The 18,950-nt window shown below is 44.0% G+C and overlaps 1 protein-coding gene across 1 annotated transcript in view; it reads left to right on the top strand.

Annotated features, from left to right (window-relative positions):
• The first annotated feature begins 6,078 nt into the window (after positions 1 to 6,078).
• The window catches only part of LOC144120742 (carotenoid-cleaving dioxygenase, mitochondrial-like), a 70,881-nt gene continuing 58,009 nt past the window's right edge, over positions 6,079 to 18,950 (top strand). The window contains exon 1 of the mRNA XM_077653402.1: positions 6,079 to 6,346. Within this exon, the coding sequence (XP_077509528.1) occupies positions 6,286 to 6,346 (61 nt within the window). The 5' untranslated portion in view covers positions 6,079 to 6,285. The remainder of the gene's footprint in view (positions 6,347 to 18,950) is intronic.

The following is an 18,950-nucleotide window of genomic DNA, read 5'->3' as shown; positions in this document are numbered from 1 at the left end:
ATCCTTTCCGTGCGATGAGAATGCGTGTGGTTTAGTTGCATTGGGTTAGTTTTATGCTGCTGCGCATAAAGTGATTGTTTAAAACAGCGAGTGGAACGTGGAGCGCTGTGTTATACTACATAGCTTGCGTTACGCGATTTAAAAATGCAGCGCGCGAAAGCGACATATAGTGTATTTCAGAACATTGTCAGATGGGAAGCATAATGCATAAAAGTCCTTTATTTGTAAGATGTTTCTTGATGTCTTAGTCATCAGTGTCTGAAGCACGCAAAAAATTAAGAAAGTGTGTGCTTCTGACGCTTTTCCAGCTTAAGGCTACTTATATAAGGCACTTCATCGCGATCTAGAGAGACGTTTTTTAGACAAGCCCCAAAATATGACACCAATCAGACAGAAAGTCGATTCTGACGTCACAGTGACGTGCTGGCTGCCTAAAGTGTGTGAACTGGAAAAGAAGGGAGCATATCATAAATATATGCCGCAGGAGTCAGCGTTAGATTGTTGTGGCACGAAAAACGGCAACATTGTGCGTACTCTGCGCGAATAAGGACAGTGACATTTTGTTCTCATTTGCTCAGATTGATCCTTGTGAGCCGAAAGCTTGCGTTTTTTAATCCAATAGCATTAAATCTATCTTGACACCAAAACTCCGCCGATGTCCTGTGTCAAGAAATTCGCTGATTGGTCGAGAAAGGTGACGTAACCATTTGACGTCAACGCAAGCTGCACTGAAGAGCCAACATTATTGGTCGAAAATGTCATGTGATCTTGTGAGGTCATCAAAACCTCCCCATTGGGTTGCGAGCAATATACAGCTTGCTAGACAACAACCTAGACAGAGAATTAAAATAACAAATGCAAAAAAATCTGTGGGAACTTAAGTCTGCTTATGTGCAGGAATTCGAAAGCATGGAACTTTCTAGAACGCGGTATTTTTTTCACGACTTTGTGTTTCTTTTAATCATTTTTATTTTTCATTTTTGTTTTCTATTTTGCATTATTTTGTATTTTGGTATTTCTATATTTTTAATGTTATTTTCATTCATTTCTAATGTTTTTGCTTTTTATTCTGATTTATTTTTATTTCATCTGCTTTGCTATTGATGACGTCATTTGATTGGCAGGTAAGGTGGACACTTCCTGCGAACGGACACTTCCGGCGGACTCATGAGGCAAATAAGGATTCCGACTTAAAATTTGATATACGCAAATGCTGGCGCCGTCACAGCATAGCGAATACCTGCTACTGCAGCTAGCAATCGCAATGTGGCAGTTGGTTGACAGGCAATCGCAAAGAAACTGGCGCAAACACATACAGATGTTGAAACAAGCTACGACAAATGTGAAATCGAATGATATGGCATTCCACTCTTAACGGGACTTATGTGGCCCTATAGTTATTTTTTCTATGATCATTAAAACTTCAAAGAAAATATTCCAGGCGCTTCACCCCAACAGGGTGTCCGAATATAAGCGGCAGCTCTAGAAGTGACAACGAGCTTTTCCTCTTCTTCAAAAAAATATTCCACCTTGTCCGTAAAATACGATATTTGTGGCGCTACTCTAGGAGAAATTATACAAAACTTGCTTATTTACTATGCCCAGATTTTTAAAGATGTGTGGTGTGTCTAATTTGAAATAGTGACATAGCGGGCATTCTTTGTTCAAGACCTCCAAGAGCATATCTTATTCGGCGCCAACACCCCAATCTCCCTTCGTTGCTTGTTTATAATCCTTGAGGACCTCTGTCTCTCCGCACATCACTAGATGCTACGTTGCTCTCTAAACATTTTCGTATATGACCAATTGAAGGGCACATATTTTTTTTTAGAAAAGAAATAACTGTAATATTGAATTCCAATTCTTTCAGTGCGCAAGGTGAGCGTGGGAGTAGCTTCGTTTTGTGCGCAGTGGGTTCAGCCTTCTCATTTAAAATCAGCGTGTAAGAAATGGCGATATTTATAAACGACAGCGATGTATCTACGTTAATCACGATCCATTCTCGTGACGGGATGTATCGAAGAATGGGCGAATAATAGTCTGAATGGGTGAAACCACGACCTTTGGCAGCGAAGGTTCTTCATATCGACCGGAACGCTCAAGATTTGTACTGAATAGCTTCGAACATTCCTCACTAAATGGGATCCGAAACACCGTAAATCACGTTCCAGCCGCGCTTACCAAGACGTAAATCACTCCTAGAGTCACAGTGCCGGGTGGATACTGTCTTGGACAGGAACGAAAGGAGCTTGCTTTGGACAGTTTTAGAAGCAAGGAGCTCGAGATTGTGAATACATAAAACGATTTTTGGAGGGATGATTTTCGTCTGGTATATAATGAAAACAAAAGTTCTACTGACGTTTTTGGGGGAACGTTTCATGCAGAGGTTTAAGTAATTACCCGCATTCCATGGTTCAGCTAGGCGGTTACCATGGCTGAAGCTTGCGAGTTCCTGGCCAGCTGGTTTGAGGGGGAAATGAACGATAAGCCTCTCTCTCTCTCTTTCTGCACTTGTTTTAAGTCATTAAATAATACCGTGGTTTGATCGAAATTTTGAAAGATATGGACGGGCCTCAAATTTTAGTATCCCAGATACGCTGAGAGACCATCGCACTATTCCCAGCTACAAACAGTTTCGACAGCTTGCTCAATCATTTCTTTTCCAAGCCACTTCTGGAAATAGAGACGCGTGCAATTTCTTGTCACAGAAAGCCTACGGAAGTTGTAGTGCCATGAATTGATAATGGTGTGCCGAGTAGTAGCAATGAATAAGTGATCTTAATAAAAAAGCAAGCATCTAAAACAAGGGCACTAAACGAAACAACAAAAGAGAACCGTACCGAGCTTTGTTTTAAATTCTGCGGTGCGTAAGCCTTGGCGTATTGTGCACATAGATGACCACGTTTTCCGGTAGCCGTCGATACTTACCTAACAGTGGCAATGCAAGGCCAGAGTAGCGCGCATTCGAGCAATTACTCAATCCGACACACTCCCTAATATCGAATCAGTACGAATCAAAGGACATGCATTATCTCCAGACAAGTAGGGAGGCTGGCTTTCCTACAATCACAAGCCCGCACTAGTTATGCGGGTGCCCTGATATCAAAAGGAAGAAGAAGCCGCACAGCAGCAAGGTCTACAAATAAAAAGAAAACACCAAATGCAACAGAACTCTTTTGGCGGCGACTCCGGTTTACGAGCAGCCTCGCAGCCTCTTACTCTTGGACGGCGGCGCTGCGAATAGCTCCCTCTTTCTAAGACCAGCCGTACTGGATCCAGGCACATGGAAGACGTTGAGCACCCAATGGGGAACACGTAAGAATGTCCCGTAATACCTTTCTCTTTCCTTCGGGACGAAGGAGTAACAACGGCAGTTGCGCCACCTCCTCCAAACAGAGCGGGGGTCTTCACAAGCACGCTCTCCTTGGCTTGAAAGTGCTGCTTTCACGCGAACCAGCGGGCCATTGATGACGACTCGGTGTAATACATACGAAACCGTGAAGAAGACAGTGCTTTTATAGCAACAGTTGCCAATAAAATTGCTCCATATGCACTTTCGCGGTGAGGCACGTTTTGTATTTCCGCTCCGACTACGTGAAACTGCGCGAAAGAAAAAAAATGCACGAAGACAGTATCTAAGTGAAAAGTAAACGTATCGGAGCACACGTCACGGCGCTAATCGGCTCTGCAGTGCCATGAGGAACAAAACGTGGGCCAGCTTTATAAATAATGCTGTCTTTATTAAGTTTGATACTCAACGAAGACACCTTCCGTCAAATAAGGGTTTCCCCTTTCCAGATTGCCTCGCGCCAATAAAAACCTCTCTTTCCTGTGTTTGAAATTGAAAAACAGCTGGATGCACTAGTGATTTGTCATTCATGCGTCATCCGGTTTGGCTGATGAAGGTATGCATCAAGAAAGCGGCTTTCATTAGGTCACAGCTGTTTTGCAAGCCAGGAGACATATATGCTATACCTTTAAGTGCCTTTCACGATCTGGCGTGTCCGCTGAAAGCCTGTTTAATGTAGAAAAAAGAGGAACTCTCCACGCGTTCCAGCCACCTTCTTAGGGTGATGTGGCACCAGGCGAGTACACGTGACTGCTTCAAGCGGAACTCATAAGCGACTTTCGTTACCCCGAGGTGAGCTTGCTCACGGAAATGAGTGCTGGGCGGCATTCACCTGGAGGAGGAAATTCTAAACTACGAAAGCTACAATGGCATAAGTTGATTGCTATTAGGCATTCAACCTGGGGCAGCAGGGTTGCTTTGCCTGAGTGCTCACATGACGTGCGGACGGCAGCTACCAGAAAGTTCACGGCTGTTCGTCTTTATATTGACTCAGCTTCGGGCAAATAATTTTGCAGAATTGTTTTCTTTTTCAGCGAGTTTGGTGATTCCAGGAGAAGGGTTTGTAGTTAAGCTGAAGACGAAAATCCCAGAACTAAAGGCAACCATCGCTTGGTATACTCCCAGACAGGTATAAACTTGTATTTGGATAATTCTACCGCCCCCCACATAGTAAAAAAATCCGATTTATAATCTTGCTGACACTTTATTGCTGCTTTGCGATGCTTTTTGTCTAGGCGGTAATTTTAATCTCGCGGACATAACATGGAGGGCTGAAGGCACAATAACTAACGAATCACAAAATATGCTATGTTTGCAATCGATCAAATTTTGTTCAGTAATTTAAACCATATGTATTAGTTCCTACTACAACAAACTACAGTAGATCTTGTCCATTGTAACAACCACAACGTTGCGACCAAAGTGTGAACACAATCCGGTCTGGGTGACCGCGGAGCTGTCATTACGAACTTTAAGTGTTTCCGAGACGTATGCAACAACTACGGTGAGTAGTGAGAAACGTAATATTGACCCCGTCCACATAGAGTTAGCATCCTTGCCAGTTTTTCTGCGTCTGTGAGAAAGTAGAGACGCCGAGAATCGGTGGTCCACCTTTCGCAACAATCTGTTAGACTGTTAGACAAATAAGTCCATACAAATTCGTTTAAAAATTGCTAGCACAAATTGTCGTTTTCTAAACATCGCTTTGTAGTGCGGCGTTTAAAGAGATAATGTGAAGTGTTCCTGCGGGCTTAGCTGGAAGGCTTCATTTAGTGGTAGTATTTTACGGCACATAAGTCGGTGCTCTGACCAAGGCGCCTCTTGCGGTTTGATCTGACGCGTGCGCAGGCTGTGTGTTGGAAAGGTTCGGTTTTTAGGGTTGCAGCGATAACGACGCCAAAACGACGACGGCAGCACAATATCCCTGAACGACATGCATACAAATTCGCTGCAAAAAAATTATGTCCAACCGCACTGAAGCAGAACTAAACAAAACCAAGAAGTAAATAATATCGCGCTAATGGGTATATGGGTTGACGTTATGGTCGGCAACAGCATGCGATCGTCACAATCACGATTTTTATTTTGTGGGCGATTTCAAACGCGCCTTTCACGACGCCAAAGACATCTGAAAGAGGTGCAGGAAGCATAGCTGAAAGAATGTATTTGCATACGAATTGTGAAGGAACGAGCACCTTTCACTGAGCCAAGTGCATGAGTAGACTGCGTACACTCGCTCGTAACGTCCAAGTTCCGGTTGAGCTCCTTCTTTGCTAAAATCGCATCCCTTCCTTTTTATTCTTCAGAGCGTATTTAAACTGGCTCTTTTCCCCTTGTGTTTTTCGCGGCTTGTGATTGCCTACGACACGGATCATTAAACACCCATAGTTTTCGTAATACAAACAAACATGTCATCTCCAGAGCAAATAAAAGAATAAAGCCCATCTCTGCGCTTTTCAAACTTGCTTCAGCAGATGCCAAACAAAAAATAAACGACACAGGGAGAAAAGACGCCCACTCTAGTTCTCTTCCCGCCAGAAAATTTGGCGCGCAGTTTTTCTCGACACAGCAGGCGTCGAAAAACGCCGGTCGGTGGTAATCCCGCGGAAGGGGCCAAGAAGCTGCGCTTGTTTTGTTGCTTTTTCGTCTCTTGCCGCGAGGTGGCGCCTCTGTCTGCGGCGCCGCAGCGCCCCCGCCGAAACAAGCGGCCGCGACCGAAAGAGCGGTCCGAGTGCGGCGGCGGGGCACTCTCCCGCGGCGGCGGATCGGGAGGGCATAACGGGACCACTCGGCAGCGAGAGTGGTCGGCCCGGGCACACGCTCGGCCTAGGGACTCACGTCGGGACGACGCGGCGGCCTTGAGGGCAGCCACCTCAAACTGGTCGGGATAAGGTGACTACTTCCGGCTGTGGATCGGCGTAGCCTTTTGTCTAAACATGGAGCGACTCATCGAGAACCGCGAGGAAATCACCGAGCCGATTGCCACGTGCGTCTTGGGTGAGCGAAGATCTACTTATTGTAGTTGCTCTGTCCCGTATGAGAAGTCTTTACTAATAGCTGGCAACCTTTAACTCTTCTTTTGAACGCTGCAAAGCGATATATGTGGAGAATAAAACATGTGCTGTGTAATGCATTCCAAGTACTTTTTGCCGAATGCGACACAGATTTATACGCAGTTGTGCTACCGTATATGCTCTCTGGCATTTTAACTGTGCGGAATGATGTGTGGAAATAGGGATACGTCGTGTGTTGCTGTCGTCATAGTGAATGAGGGCTACGTGAATTTTCACTTGGCCACCTGTACTGACTAGTTAAAATTTGGCGCCCAGCGAAGGGTTCGCTTCAGTCTGTCACAATTAAGACTGTGAAGATCTTTCCATCGCGAATAATTGGGATTGCAGTAATCGCCTGATGACCCGATGAAGGAAGCTTAATTCTTGGTGGAATTTTATTGCATGTGCACAAAATACCTACCGATGTCCGCAGGGGAACACTTTTTAAGAGTCGCGGCGTGTGTTGCTTCTGCACTTGTCAAATTAAAAGTCATTTCATAGTCAACACGAAAAAAAAAATGAATAAGGTTTGGGGGCGGAGCCTCTCTCCTTGAGCCAACGTTTAGACAAAATAACTTGTTTTCGTGTGCAATCTATTCATGAATCACAAATAAGTCCCACTCAGACTTTGATTGTACTCACAAGCATCAATGATACCGTTAGAGAACTCAAGTATAAACAGTGCCACACACAAGCTTTAAGCTCGCGCAAAAGAAAGATCGCTTGACCAGCAGAGCACACGAAGCTCAATCTTCAAATGTATTCCTGAAAGGTATGAACCAGTGTCCTTCAGCTAAGAACCAGGAGGCTGAAGAATGTAGCTTCACACGTGCACTCTATATTCGCAAGAATAAAGAAAAAGTTGCGTTCAGGTACAGGATGCCTTACGAGGAGCCTTGTGGAAGAAACGGTATAAAAAAAAAAGAAGAGGCTCTCCCCGATCGGTTCGCACCGTAAATCTTTCCGTAACTGCATCGGCGACTTCTCGGAATGGCTCGAGACGGCCATGAATGGAAGGACACAAAAAAAATGCGCGTTCGCAACCCACAACTCTGAGCTGTTGTGGCTTTCGCAGAATACAGTCTTCCGTGGGCGAGCTTTTCAAGCATGGGGTTTCATACAATTCTCTTCCTTTGCTTTTTTTTCCTTTTGAGCAAAAGACTGGACGAACTCTTTGCAGAGAGGTTTCTACGTTCGCGGATTTTTTATTCAGGCCAGTGGAATAAAAGTAAACGCTCACTTATGCACAAATGCTTTTCTGAAACATACGGAGAACCAGTTGAAAGAAAAAAACTCAGGCTGCGAAGTACCGTAGACTCTGGTATGTAGTCCACGGGCTATGTATTTTAAAAGTTAAAATTTCGTATTTTGCAGAATATACAGCATTTTTTTTGTTTTTAAATGCCGCCCATATACCATAAAATACCCTATGCGATTCTACATATTAGGTGCGGACTATGCATCAGGTACAGACAATCTAGTAGAAAAAAAAACATTTTTAACCTAACTTGTGCCGGGGTGATGAATGTATACGGGAAATTACGGGTACGTGTCGTTATCGTGCATTTTGGATGGTGTTTATGCCCAGTTCTCTAGATCTCTCGAAAGTGAGGGAAGAATACCGTCCTCGTCCCTGTAACCTAGGAGTTGTAAGGATGCCGCGCAGGGCCCTCACAATGTGGCCCAGTAGAAACACCTGTGAGCTGCATGTTTTTCACAAAAGATGTGCAGTGATCTCATTACAGAAGGAAAAAAAAAACCATCGGGGCGACTGATCAACTATTTCAGTGGGAGCAGGGACAAAATTTGCCTCCTCGGTGTAATTAACTTTTTTGGCAGGGAACGCCACTAGAATGCACTGTCGAGGGAGCGGTGGCAATGGGAAGGGGATGAGAGGCAGGGATCCCATATAGCCCCGATGTCTGGGAATCAAGAACCGGACACTCCTGTTAGACGCATGTCATCGGGTAGGCTTACTGTGGGCTGCTTTCCGTTTGTAGCGGCGTTCTTGCATAAGAAATCTGTATTACAGGCACACTCGGTGCCCGCATAAGCACCTTTGTTTCCTAAGCATGCATTCAACAATTCCCTCAAACCATAATGTAGAGTTTTCCTGCCGGTCGACGTCCACATACCATAGAGCTAGCTGATCTGAGGGCATTTATGTCCCGAGGTGTGGAGATCACAAAGAATGTCGACTTGTTGTTGAGGTTTTTGTCTTGGTAGCATTTTTGGTTTTGTTCTTTTAAGTATAGGCTGGTGAGAGCGAAACTTTTACGGGCTAGTTTTCGGCACGAAATTTTCTGCCGTTTTCTCTTTCTGTTCGCCGGCCCATTTTATCTTCCCGGCATAAGTTCCTAATGTACTGCATAAACTTGCCATTGTTTTTAAACGCATCCTTCATCTGTTTTTTTTTTGTGCTTTCGCTCCACGTCAACTAAATCCTTCTGTCTCCAGAAACCTACCCAAAACAGATCGTATAAGGCTACATGCCGAATGCAGACGCTGAAAGAAGAATGCGCAGAGACCCAGTACTACTTCGACACTGTCGAAACAAACCAGCGAACAAGCGAAAATGCAAAGTTCGCCTTCCGACTTGATCAATCTTAACTTCGCGTTTACTCTTTCTTGGTTATTTATTTCTTTACTGGCGTTATTTTTTTCGTTGCGAAGTCAACGGCGTAGCTGGGTCGTCACGCCTGTGTCGTTTCCCGAAACAAACAGGAGGTGGGCGGAAACCACCGAGCTTCCCGAAAGTGCAAAGCGAAAGAAGCGACGGGAAAGTAGTAACATGCTTCTTCAGCTGGTCCTTCTTAGAATTCGCGGAAAGATATTTTGCTGCCTTGTAGGTACGCAAATATGAGACCAAAGGGCTCGCCAGGAAAGACCGAAAACATGTCCTCTGTAATCGATCCATCGTGGTTCTGCCATCACTGCGGTCTAAATTTAGGACCCCCTTGTGTGTTCGCTTCTGTCCCGTGTACCGCGGTCGTACATGACTCCGATATCAGATTTTGCATTATAACGATCGCTGAAGCAAATACTCCGAGCGTATCCGATATTGCACGATTTTAAGAAAATTGCACAGATTCGTGGAAGTAGTGCTGCATCATGATAGCCAGATTAAAAATTGTTTGTTCATAGCAGAAGCCCCAGAAAGACGTCCAGAGACTGATTATTGCAAGACTATTTGTCTCCCTGTCTTCGGAAGTAGTGCTGCATCATGATAGACAGACTGAAAATTGTCCATTTATAGCAGGAGTCCCAAAACGACGTCCAGAGACTGATTGTTGCTGTGGTCATCCATTCATTCCTTTTCTGAACAGTATTCTAGAATATTCAATAGCGACTTTCAGAAGACCGCCGCGAGAACACGAGAAAATAGTGCATCAACTGTAGCTAAACAATCAAAGCAGTTGTCACGTTTTCATGTTAATGAGCGAGCTTGCTGGCATAAGAAAGCAAAGAAAGTGTACTTCACGAAGGTACCAACTTAAGAGTAGCCAACAGGAACTCTTTCAAGGGAACCAGTTAATAAAAAGGATGAGCCTATCTGATGTTCAGGCCTAGTTATTTTACTGAATTCCGTAAAGGAAGAGTTCAAATGCGAGAAAAAAAGATACAGACCATCATGTAAGCCAGTGCACTAATCTACTCTGTACGCCTCGTTCAGTAACCTGAATGCGCTTACCTTGGACTTGTGTAGCCACCGGTTCGAATCCCTGTTCGACGAGCGGAGCATTATTCGCGCCGCCGCATATGCTGTTCTTCCAAAGTATGCACAGACGGTCAGCCGTGCTTTGTCGGCAAAACTCTCGTTTTCTTAAACGAGAATATAAACGCGTTCGTCCTCGTAATGCACAAAGCAAACCTTTGAACGTGTGATGGGACATGGTGCTGCCTCTTTCGGTGCAAGAAACAGCTTGATAGTTCTATTTTTTCTCATGTCCCATCTTGCTCGACTTGTAGATCCGACATTGTTTCTTTCTAGCTTGTCCCGCTGCACCCCACCGCCGCAGGATAGAAAACCAAGAGAAGATCCCCAATAAAATAAAAGGGGTAGGCCGCGTATGCATAATTCTCTCAAAGAAGAGCCGCTCATACGTCGAATTTCCGCAGACATGTGCCAGCCGCGGGGCACGTTCCATCCATGGGTGATAAGCATTCACGAAATGCAGACGTTCCCTTCCGCGGAAGGAATTGACAGGGAGCCTCTCTTTTTATGCCTTTTTCTTTTATTCTATTTGCTTCGTTTATTTCTTCGCGCCTGTCAGTGAAGCGCGGAAGGATGGGAAATTTGCCTGCAGTACCCTGCTGCAGCGGCACACTTTCTGTATTCGTATCGCCTTACTCGTCGCACATGGAAACAGACGTTCTTAGGTGATTTTTTTACTACACTATGCCTTTTTTCTTAAGTTCGCAGTAAGGTACAGGAAATTATTGGTTTTATTCAACAGTGGTTCTTTCTCGGCACGGGAACTGACCCTGACAGAAGCGTGGCAATATTGGAGTCTCAGCGTAAAGCACAGTCACACATTAATTTCGATTGTCTTACAAATAAATAATCTAAGGACCCAGGTTCGGTTACATGTGAGAGAACGGAATGCTGCTAGTGTTAAAAGAGCGCTAGGATACACGCTTAAGCTTGCCAGTATAAAAAATTGGCGCTGAGAGTTTTCTGATGGACCTTTTAGAAGGATTTTTCAGTTTTGAAGGATTGTTTTGTTTTAAGGGAACTTCTAATGCTGAGCAAATATGTCCTGTCTTAGGGCAGTAAGCTTTCTGCACCCTTTTCCGCAAATTGCGGAATATGTGTTAATTTCTTGCTGTGTTAATTACACCAGAATAATAATTAACGATATCTGCACGGCATCTTCACGAATACAACATTCTGATTGTGTTTGCCTCTCTCAACTCTATATTTCGCATCATTTTACAAGGTAAAAGAAGACAGTCATGTGTGGACACACGTTACAAAATGTTATGGCATTTGTGCAGAGCCTTTTTTACCGACGTCATCTTACCTGTACCAATATTCCCGACAGTGCTGTATACGCAGTTCTGAGTAATGTTTCTCTCGGTAGTAAAGGCTCTTTCTTCAACTCGATATACTTCTGCGTTCAACTTAGTGGATGACGCTCAGACATTCTTCACTCTTCTCCATTCTCTGCAAGTAGCGTCTATTACTACCAGAGTCTGTAAATTAATTAATTAATTGATTAATCAACTGTCAGATGAATGAGCTGCTGCAAGTGATTTCACTGGTTAGCTCCGTATATCCGGTATTCGCCAGACAAGGTAAATGTGTTTCGAAGAATGATCCCTTAATAGCCTCGCAGACTCTGCTCTCTGGACCGTGTTTTTCTTTAAATCATGTCGTTGTTTTCTTTCTTTGTCTAGTTCCTCGGCGAAACGTGTTGAGCGCGCACGTTTACTTGATCGGTGTTTCTAGATTTGTACCTCCGCTCTAATGCTCAGCAGACTCGCCGAAGGGTTTGCACAAGCGGCGACTCATACGTTACGAAATAAAACGCAGCGCGTGCGTTGTACGCCCTCCGGGCGCAGACGGAGCGAGACGCCACGTATTTTTCGTCGGGAACGGAGGCGTGTCTCCGTCTCCGCTTCTCTTCGGACCGGCTCGCAGTGCTCTTTCACATATGCCAGCCCATCTCTGTTTCTTTTTTCTCACGGCAGCATAGCGTTGTTCTCATACTTTGTATCGGGAAATCTTGATAGACTATCTTAGCCCAGAAACAGCCCCGAAAGAGGAGAGCAAAGAAAAAGAAAAAGGCGGATAAAAGGAGACGACCCGATATCTGGTGATTTAAGCGCCACCCGTGTCAACTGAAAGTGTGGAAACAATGGGCTTGTGTCTTGAAAAAAGATGAATTTGTACCTGTCCTGTAATTACAGCATATTAGATTTTAACACTTATTTTATTACAAATGGTTTTTTGAATGAGACGAGGCGTGCGCAGCACTATTTATAGCTGCGTTTTTGGGGGCTGGTGAAGAGGCAGTGAATTGACACTATTTCCCTTAAGCGGTACACGCAGAGTAATTACGTGAGTTTCTTTATTCTAAATTCCCTCATGACTACACCTTTCTTCACGATGCATCAGTCTCTGAAGGAGATATTGAAGGACTTCATAAAGTCATGCACCATCGCAGCGTACCATTTTACTGATCAAGTTGAGCGTCTTTTGCTGAGCAGTTATTCCATAAAATCCTTATAGATGCGGCATGATGTCACGAATATGAGGTACGCTTGTCATAATTTGTTTCATATACGACTAACAGCAACCGTGCGAGGTTGACACCTCAAGTAGATCCCTTAGGTTTGACGTGGCGCTGGGTCAAGCCCGGTCACAACGGCAACGCAGTCATGAAACCTCATCAGCGCTTCCCACACGCGCAGATCTGACATCACCTTAACCATTTATGCCATGCTGTACTTCCGGGTTGCCTTGGACAATAGGTTACAAAGAACACTTTTACTTAACCTCGATGTGTATGCGGTTATTGAGGTAATTATCAAATTATGTGGTCACTGCCACGAGATGTATCCGCAGGTACTCAGAAAAAGCAGCCATGACAGTGCTCTACAAGTAGGAAATTCAGTGTGTGAGAAAAAAAAAAGAATTTTGCGTCTGCAGCAAAGCTGTGCAGCCTTTCAATCATTTCCTCACCTTCTAACTTGCGGCTTCCGGAAACGAGGTTAGAACGTGCATTAGAGAATCCGGAGCAGCTCTAGTCTGGCGAAACGTCAGCACAGCTTGTATTCGTACTTTCATTAGAAGCATTACGGAACGAGGCCATGTCAATTACACCGGCGTTCACTTTTTTGCTATTGTTTTTGCGTTGCTACCTCCACTTTTATTCCCTTCATTTCCTCCGGCAAGACGAGGCCCACAGCAATCATCCCGACATCGGAGCCACAGGGCATGAAAAGAGGGGGGATGGAAAAACGGCGCTGGTGCGTGACGGCTGTCCCGGTGCGCCCTCGGGGTTCGGGTCGAATGACTGCGCGACGGAGGAACCAAGTGCAGCTTGAGCTCTGTCTATGCAATATCGTGCACTGCTGAGGAAGGCAGAGCGGCTCACGTAGGGACCGAAAACACGTTCAGGCAATGCGCCGCAAACGTCCCAGGTCTCGGGCACGTTCCTTACTCAGGTAGAGCTTGAGAAGAGTTTGTGAACGTTCGCTGCATTTTAAGAGGTGTTTGTGATACTTGCTCTAATGGCATAACTGAACCGTGTTTAGCGTAGGATATGAATAATTTTATTAAAATGCCGTCAACCGAGGGTTTAACGCGTCGTGACGTTTTTAGCACAGAACGATGTGATATGGTCCTTCCAGACCCCATAATCGTCTCGACCTCTTCTGTTTCATTAAAGTCTCTCTCCTCACGGCTCCTCCTTTCAGAGGATATAGTTTTTTTTATAGCTGAGCGGTTCAGTATCCTTACTATCATCATTCTTTTTTCCATCCAGGAAAAGGGCAATTAACCTTTTCCTTCGCCAACCGCACCACCAGTGTATCCTATGATAATTCTCAAGGTTAAATTTCATAACAGTTTGAATACAGCTTCAGTGGTGCTGCCTGATCGCTTGATGTTGAAGATGCATGTCTTCGCAATCAGCGGCTGCTACAAGGAAGCAGCCAACATACCGTTGTGAGAGTTATACAGCACGTAGGCCCTAAGCTTTCGTTTTCTGTCAAACACAGAAGTCTTTTTTATGGAAAATCATAGGACGCTCACCAGAGAAAAAACCCGACGCCGTCTCACGACATCAAGAAAAATCCTGCTTGGCTGGCGGACAGTGACACAATACATGACGTCACAAAGGCGGACAAATCTGATTGGCTTGAGAGATGTGATGTCACCCGTCCGGAGATGGCCGATTGGCTGCATAACATTGACGTCCATAGACTGGCAATGACGTCATTACATTTGGTGCGTCTACTTGATGCTTCTACCTCGTGACCGTAGCGGGCGGCACGTGGTCTACGGGAAGAGCAGCCTGTGTCTCAGAAACCCCACCAGTCTGTTCCGGCGAAAGCATGAACAGCTTGGAATGCTGTCGCACTGCCAACGCATAATAGAATTAGGTGCCCCGTGTTTTTTATCTCTATGCTCATATGAGTGCCCCTGTTTGTGCTGTAAAGGCTTGAATTTCTATTTTATCCTTCTTAAAAATTAATGTATTATGTCCTGTCATTTTTAATTGAGAAATCCAGAATTGCATCTCTCAACATCGAGTTAATGTCACTGAGAGTTCCTCTTTTCTACAGTTTCATGTGTCCGCGTTTGACAGCAGCTTTGCTGTTTCTGTCTGTGTGCTTCACAAAATAAGTTTTTCTAACTAGCTACTTTAACCCAAGAAAGAGTTTGGACCATGCGCCTCGGATCCGAAGTCAACAAAGGACTCTACTCTAATCTGATTATTTTCTGCAATCTGCTGTTTCTTTCCGGGTTTTATTTTTCTCAACATCAAAAGCGTCGCTCCTGCCTCACCATTTTTGCTTTTAATTTGTTAGTTTTCATCGTCGATTTATTTTTGTTTATCCGAGACGATTTTATTTTCTTCTCTGGTACTGGACGTATTGATTTCCACTAAAAAAAAATATTGAGTCCACAATCGAACAAATAGGTGCTGACAGAAATAAAACCGTGTCTGGTTGGTTTCTGTCGTCCGGCAGAGATAAACGACCGAGACAGTTTTCAAGCGTCGCATTTCGAGTTTGCCTTTTTTTATGAGGGCGCTCACGTAATTCAATATACCTTAGATTTCCTGAGCGCGTTACCGCCGTTTGGACACAACATATCGACGGCTAAGCAGATATCTTTGTCCTTCCAAGCTGTCTCTGCCTACTTTAATGGCAAACATATAAAAAATTGACATCGGTGAAAGTCGATGCGTAGGTCGACGGTAGATTTCACGCTGAAATAGGAGTTCTCTGCTCTGTCTACGGCTTTCGTGTCCAAAAATAGATGACAAGCGGTCCTGCAGAAACGTGGAAGCGATCGGCATTACTAGAAAGCCTAACAGGAAAGACAATCGGTCCAATGTATATTTCGTATTCCGAAAACAAAATACTTCTTGTTTCCGTCGGCCCTGGCTCAGTGGTTATGGTGCTCGGCTGCTCACCAGGGAGACGTGGGTTTCTCCACGACCGTGACAGTCGCATTTCGTTGGAGGCGAAATGCTAGAGACCCCTGCACTGTGAAACGGCAGCGCATGTTAAAGAACCGCAGGTGGTCTAAGTTACCGGATCCCTTCATTACGTCCTCTCTCATAGCCTGAGTCACTTTGGGACGTTAAACCACCATAAAATACACCTAAAAAATACATACTTCTTGAGCGTTGTCATAGTTTAGTCTTCGAGCTTATGCTAGTGTGGGCATTAATTTTAACTTTGTATTTGTGCTGCGTTTGCGTCTTCTGGCGGGTATCTCATCAAATACTTTCCACTGCTGTATTATGCTCAGCGCATCAATTATTTTACCAAAACAAAATATTTTCTTTCACCTCACTGAACTAACAAACCATGCGCCTCTAATGTATTGTCATCTTTATTTTATTTTTGATTTTTTTATTGCAAGAAAGCCCATAATATTCACAAGTGATGTTATGAACGAGCTAACAGAGAAAGCAGGAACTTCAGTGTACTGACTCAGCGTCTTGCCGGTACATCTCCATAAATGCGGTCGCATATCTCGTGCAGAAAGGACATGTGGAGTCGTGCAAGAAATATTCTTCGAAATTACACACTGGCGTTCAGAGACGCTAAAGATGCGTGTGCGCCAAAAAAACAATCACTTTGCAGCGACGCAATCTAACACAACAATATAAGAAGAATCTCTTGCAGTTTTGTTGCCTCAATCTATACAGACTGCTAAATGTAGCCAGGCGAAGGAATAAAAAGCATCAAAACTTTAGATTGAGTGGTGATTCGAATAAACAGCCGGAAAAGAGTCAAAGCACAGAACCCTCAATCTATTTCTTATGACTTATCGATAGGTCACGTGAATCCAAACTCTAGTACTATGAGAATGCTAGTACGCTAATGTTAATTGCAATCTATCTATTATGGTGGCTTGGTTACTACGCGATGGTGGAAACGGATACGTAAACAGCGTTCATAAAGAACTCTTTATCACAATCTACAGAGGGTGCGGCAAATTCTACCTCTGAATTCGTCTTCTGCCCATTTATATGCCCAATTTTTCAAAGAGCTCAACTCCAGACTGGTAACGGACCGCGAATTCATGCTTGATTGAGACTAGTCACTGCTGGATAGGAGCAAAGTAAAACATAACACAAGCGTGCGAAAAACCGAAATAGCAAAAGGAACTTTAGGTTTTTAAAAGCGAACTCCGCTGTCAAATGAAGAAACAGCTAAACAGGTACTCATGTAGCCAGATTAATAGCCACTAAGATGTGCCGGCTGAGAGCTTCGTTACGGCCTCATAGGCTACACAAGACCAGTGGTCGCGGGGTCTCTCGAACCTGTTTGAGGTCTTGGCGGAATCAGCTCTTCATTCCATAGGTACATATGTATTTTCTTTTTACTTTTTTCTTGATCTGTATAGGATAAATTAGATGCTAACCATTACTTTCGGTGAAAACATATTGAACAGACTGGTAAAGTACGAAAAAGACGACTTATTTATGGGATCTTTTTTTTTGTTGCTGTCCGTAAATGTATATGCAAAGAAAAAGGCCGAATAAGCACATACGAAGTAATCTACAGTAGCAGGTTCTTAGAACCAGGATTAAAAAACACTGCCAATGTTCTTAGTTGTCTGTGTGAAAGGAGTTCCAAACGTTGAACAATACAATTTCAGAACTAACAAGTCAGCAAACACTAAAATATATCGCAAAACCCGGAGAGTACAAAAAACAGAAGAGACTTTCATATTCAGGAAACTGTTGAGTCGAAATATACGTCGTGAGAAGAAAACATAGTTGAAAATTCTCGTCCAAATGAAAGGAATAAATTTGAATTTTCCTTCTGTTCCATGCCGACAAAACAGTGCGAAATTCAATGCGGGAGAACCAACCTAAATTAGCCAAGGATTTGTTATGGCCGGGAAAGAATGGCGCACCTGAGCCTTTCAATTTCAAGTGACGCGAAGAAAAATTGAACAGGGAACTGAAAAGAAGAATGAGACGAATCGAGCCAGCGAACGCCGAAATATGCGGAGAAACACAAAACACAAAAGGAAAAAGAGAAAACAAATAAAAAAACGACAATTCATTTCAACGAAGCACCCCACTGAAAGGAAACAAATGGGCTGGGGAAGGGAAGAAAGCACTGGGGCGAAATTCCCGTCGTTGGCAAGGCGCCTATGTCTACATTCGTGAGCGCGAGGAAATCTGCAGCACTCCGAGGTTTCGACGTTATGGGCGACAAGAAGAGCCCATTTTAAACCAGCATAAATAAAAAATCAAAACAATAGCAAAATATAAAGCTTTCAGAAATAAAAAAAGTCAACATAATGGAAATATTGGCAGACGCAAAACACGGTTGGTGAGAACGGGCCGAAAAACAAGAATGCAAACATAAAGCGATGCCTTTATCAATTGAATAAGGCTAGCAGGATGGAAACACGTCCAACGCACTTTTTATGACTGACGCAATGGTGAAATTTTGACGGAGAACAAGAGAAATGAGGTCGTGTGTGAGAGAGGGGAATATTGAAAGCTGGAAAAGCCCAAAAGCTCTGAAAGCGAAGAGATTCTTCGCGTATGCAACGAAAAATATTTCGCAACTTGCGTGCTCAGGGCATCCCTGCTCGACTCGGTGTTGAAGCACCCGGTCGGGCAGCTTTCCGACGTTAGCAGGCCGGAGGGTATGCCGCTGTCACGAGTGCCGTCTTTCACACATTTGGAAGGTGTCTTCGAAGGAAATGTTTTGCTGACATTGTTTTGACGTGCCTCTGAGCACTTCGCATCTGTCGAGGCTGAAGAAGCAGTGCTGGCCTGGATATTCATATATTTCTTTTTCTTCTTTTTTAGAGACGCTTTGATTCGACCGTCCGTCGCGCACATTTCACACTGTTTCCAAGATTCACAGTAATAACGAACGTAAAAGCGGTGGGATATAAGCAGGAAAGAAAAAAAGAGGAAAAGGAAAAACAGGTCCAGCTCGTTCCTTTTGTAATGTAGGCGCCAAGTACAACAAAAACGAGATACCGAGAGAAAAATGCAGTTTTGTTTAGTTTTTGCTTTCATACTTGATGCAAGACAAAAGAGAGATCAATGTGCAGCTGTAGGCAGTCTTCGGAAAATGCGAAATATGCGTTTGACTACGAACATTACCAGCGCTGAAGTTAATGTTACGGCTAGGTATTCTTTTGAACATCTATGTAAAGCTTAGAAGGTGCGAAAACATTTTGTAAAATGTTTTATCAAAACAAGTTCTATAAATTTAGCGCTAGCACGCATGGGCTGCAAACGTGAACTTTAGATAAAAACAGAATGAATAACAAGATTAGCTTGTATTTTAGGTTTTTTCTCTGTCAAGCAAATCATATAAAT

The sequence above is a fragment of the Amblyomma americanum genome, chromosome 2 (genome assembly GCF_052857255.1).
Source record: "Amblyomma americanum isolate KBUSLIRL-KWMA chromosome 2, ASM5285725v1, whole genome shotgun sequence".
NCBI lineage: Eukaryota > Metazoa > Arthropoda > Arachnida > Ixodida > Ixodidae > Amblyomma > Amblyomma americanum.
This window is presented reverse-complemented; position numbering and strand designations above follow the sequence as displayed.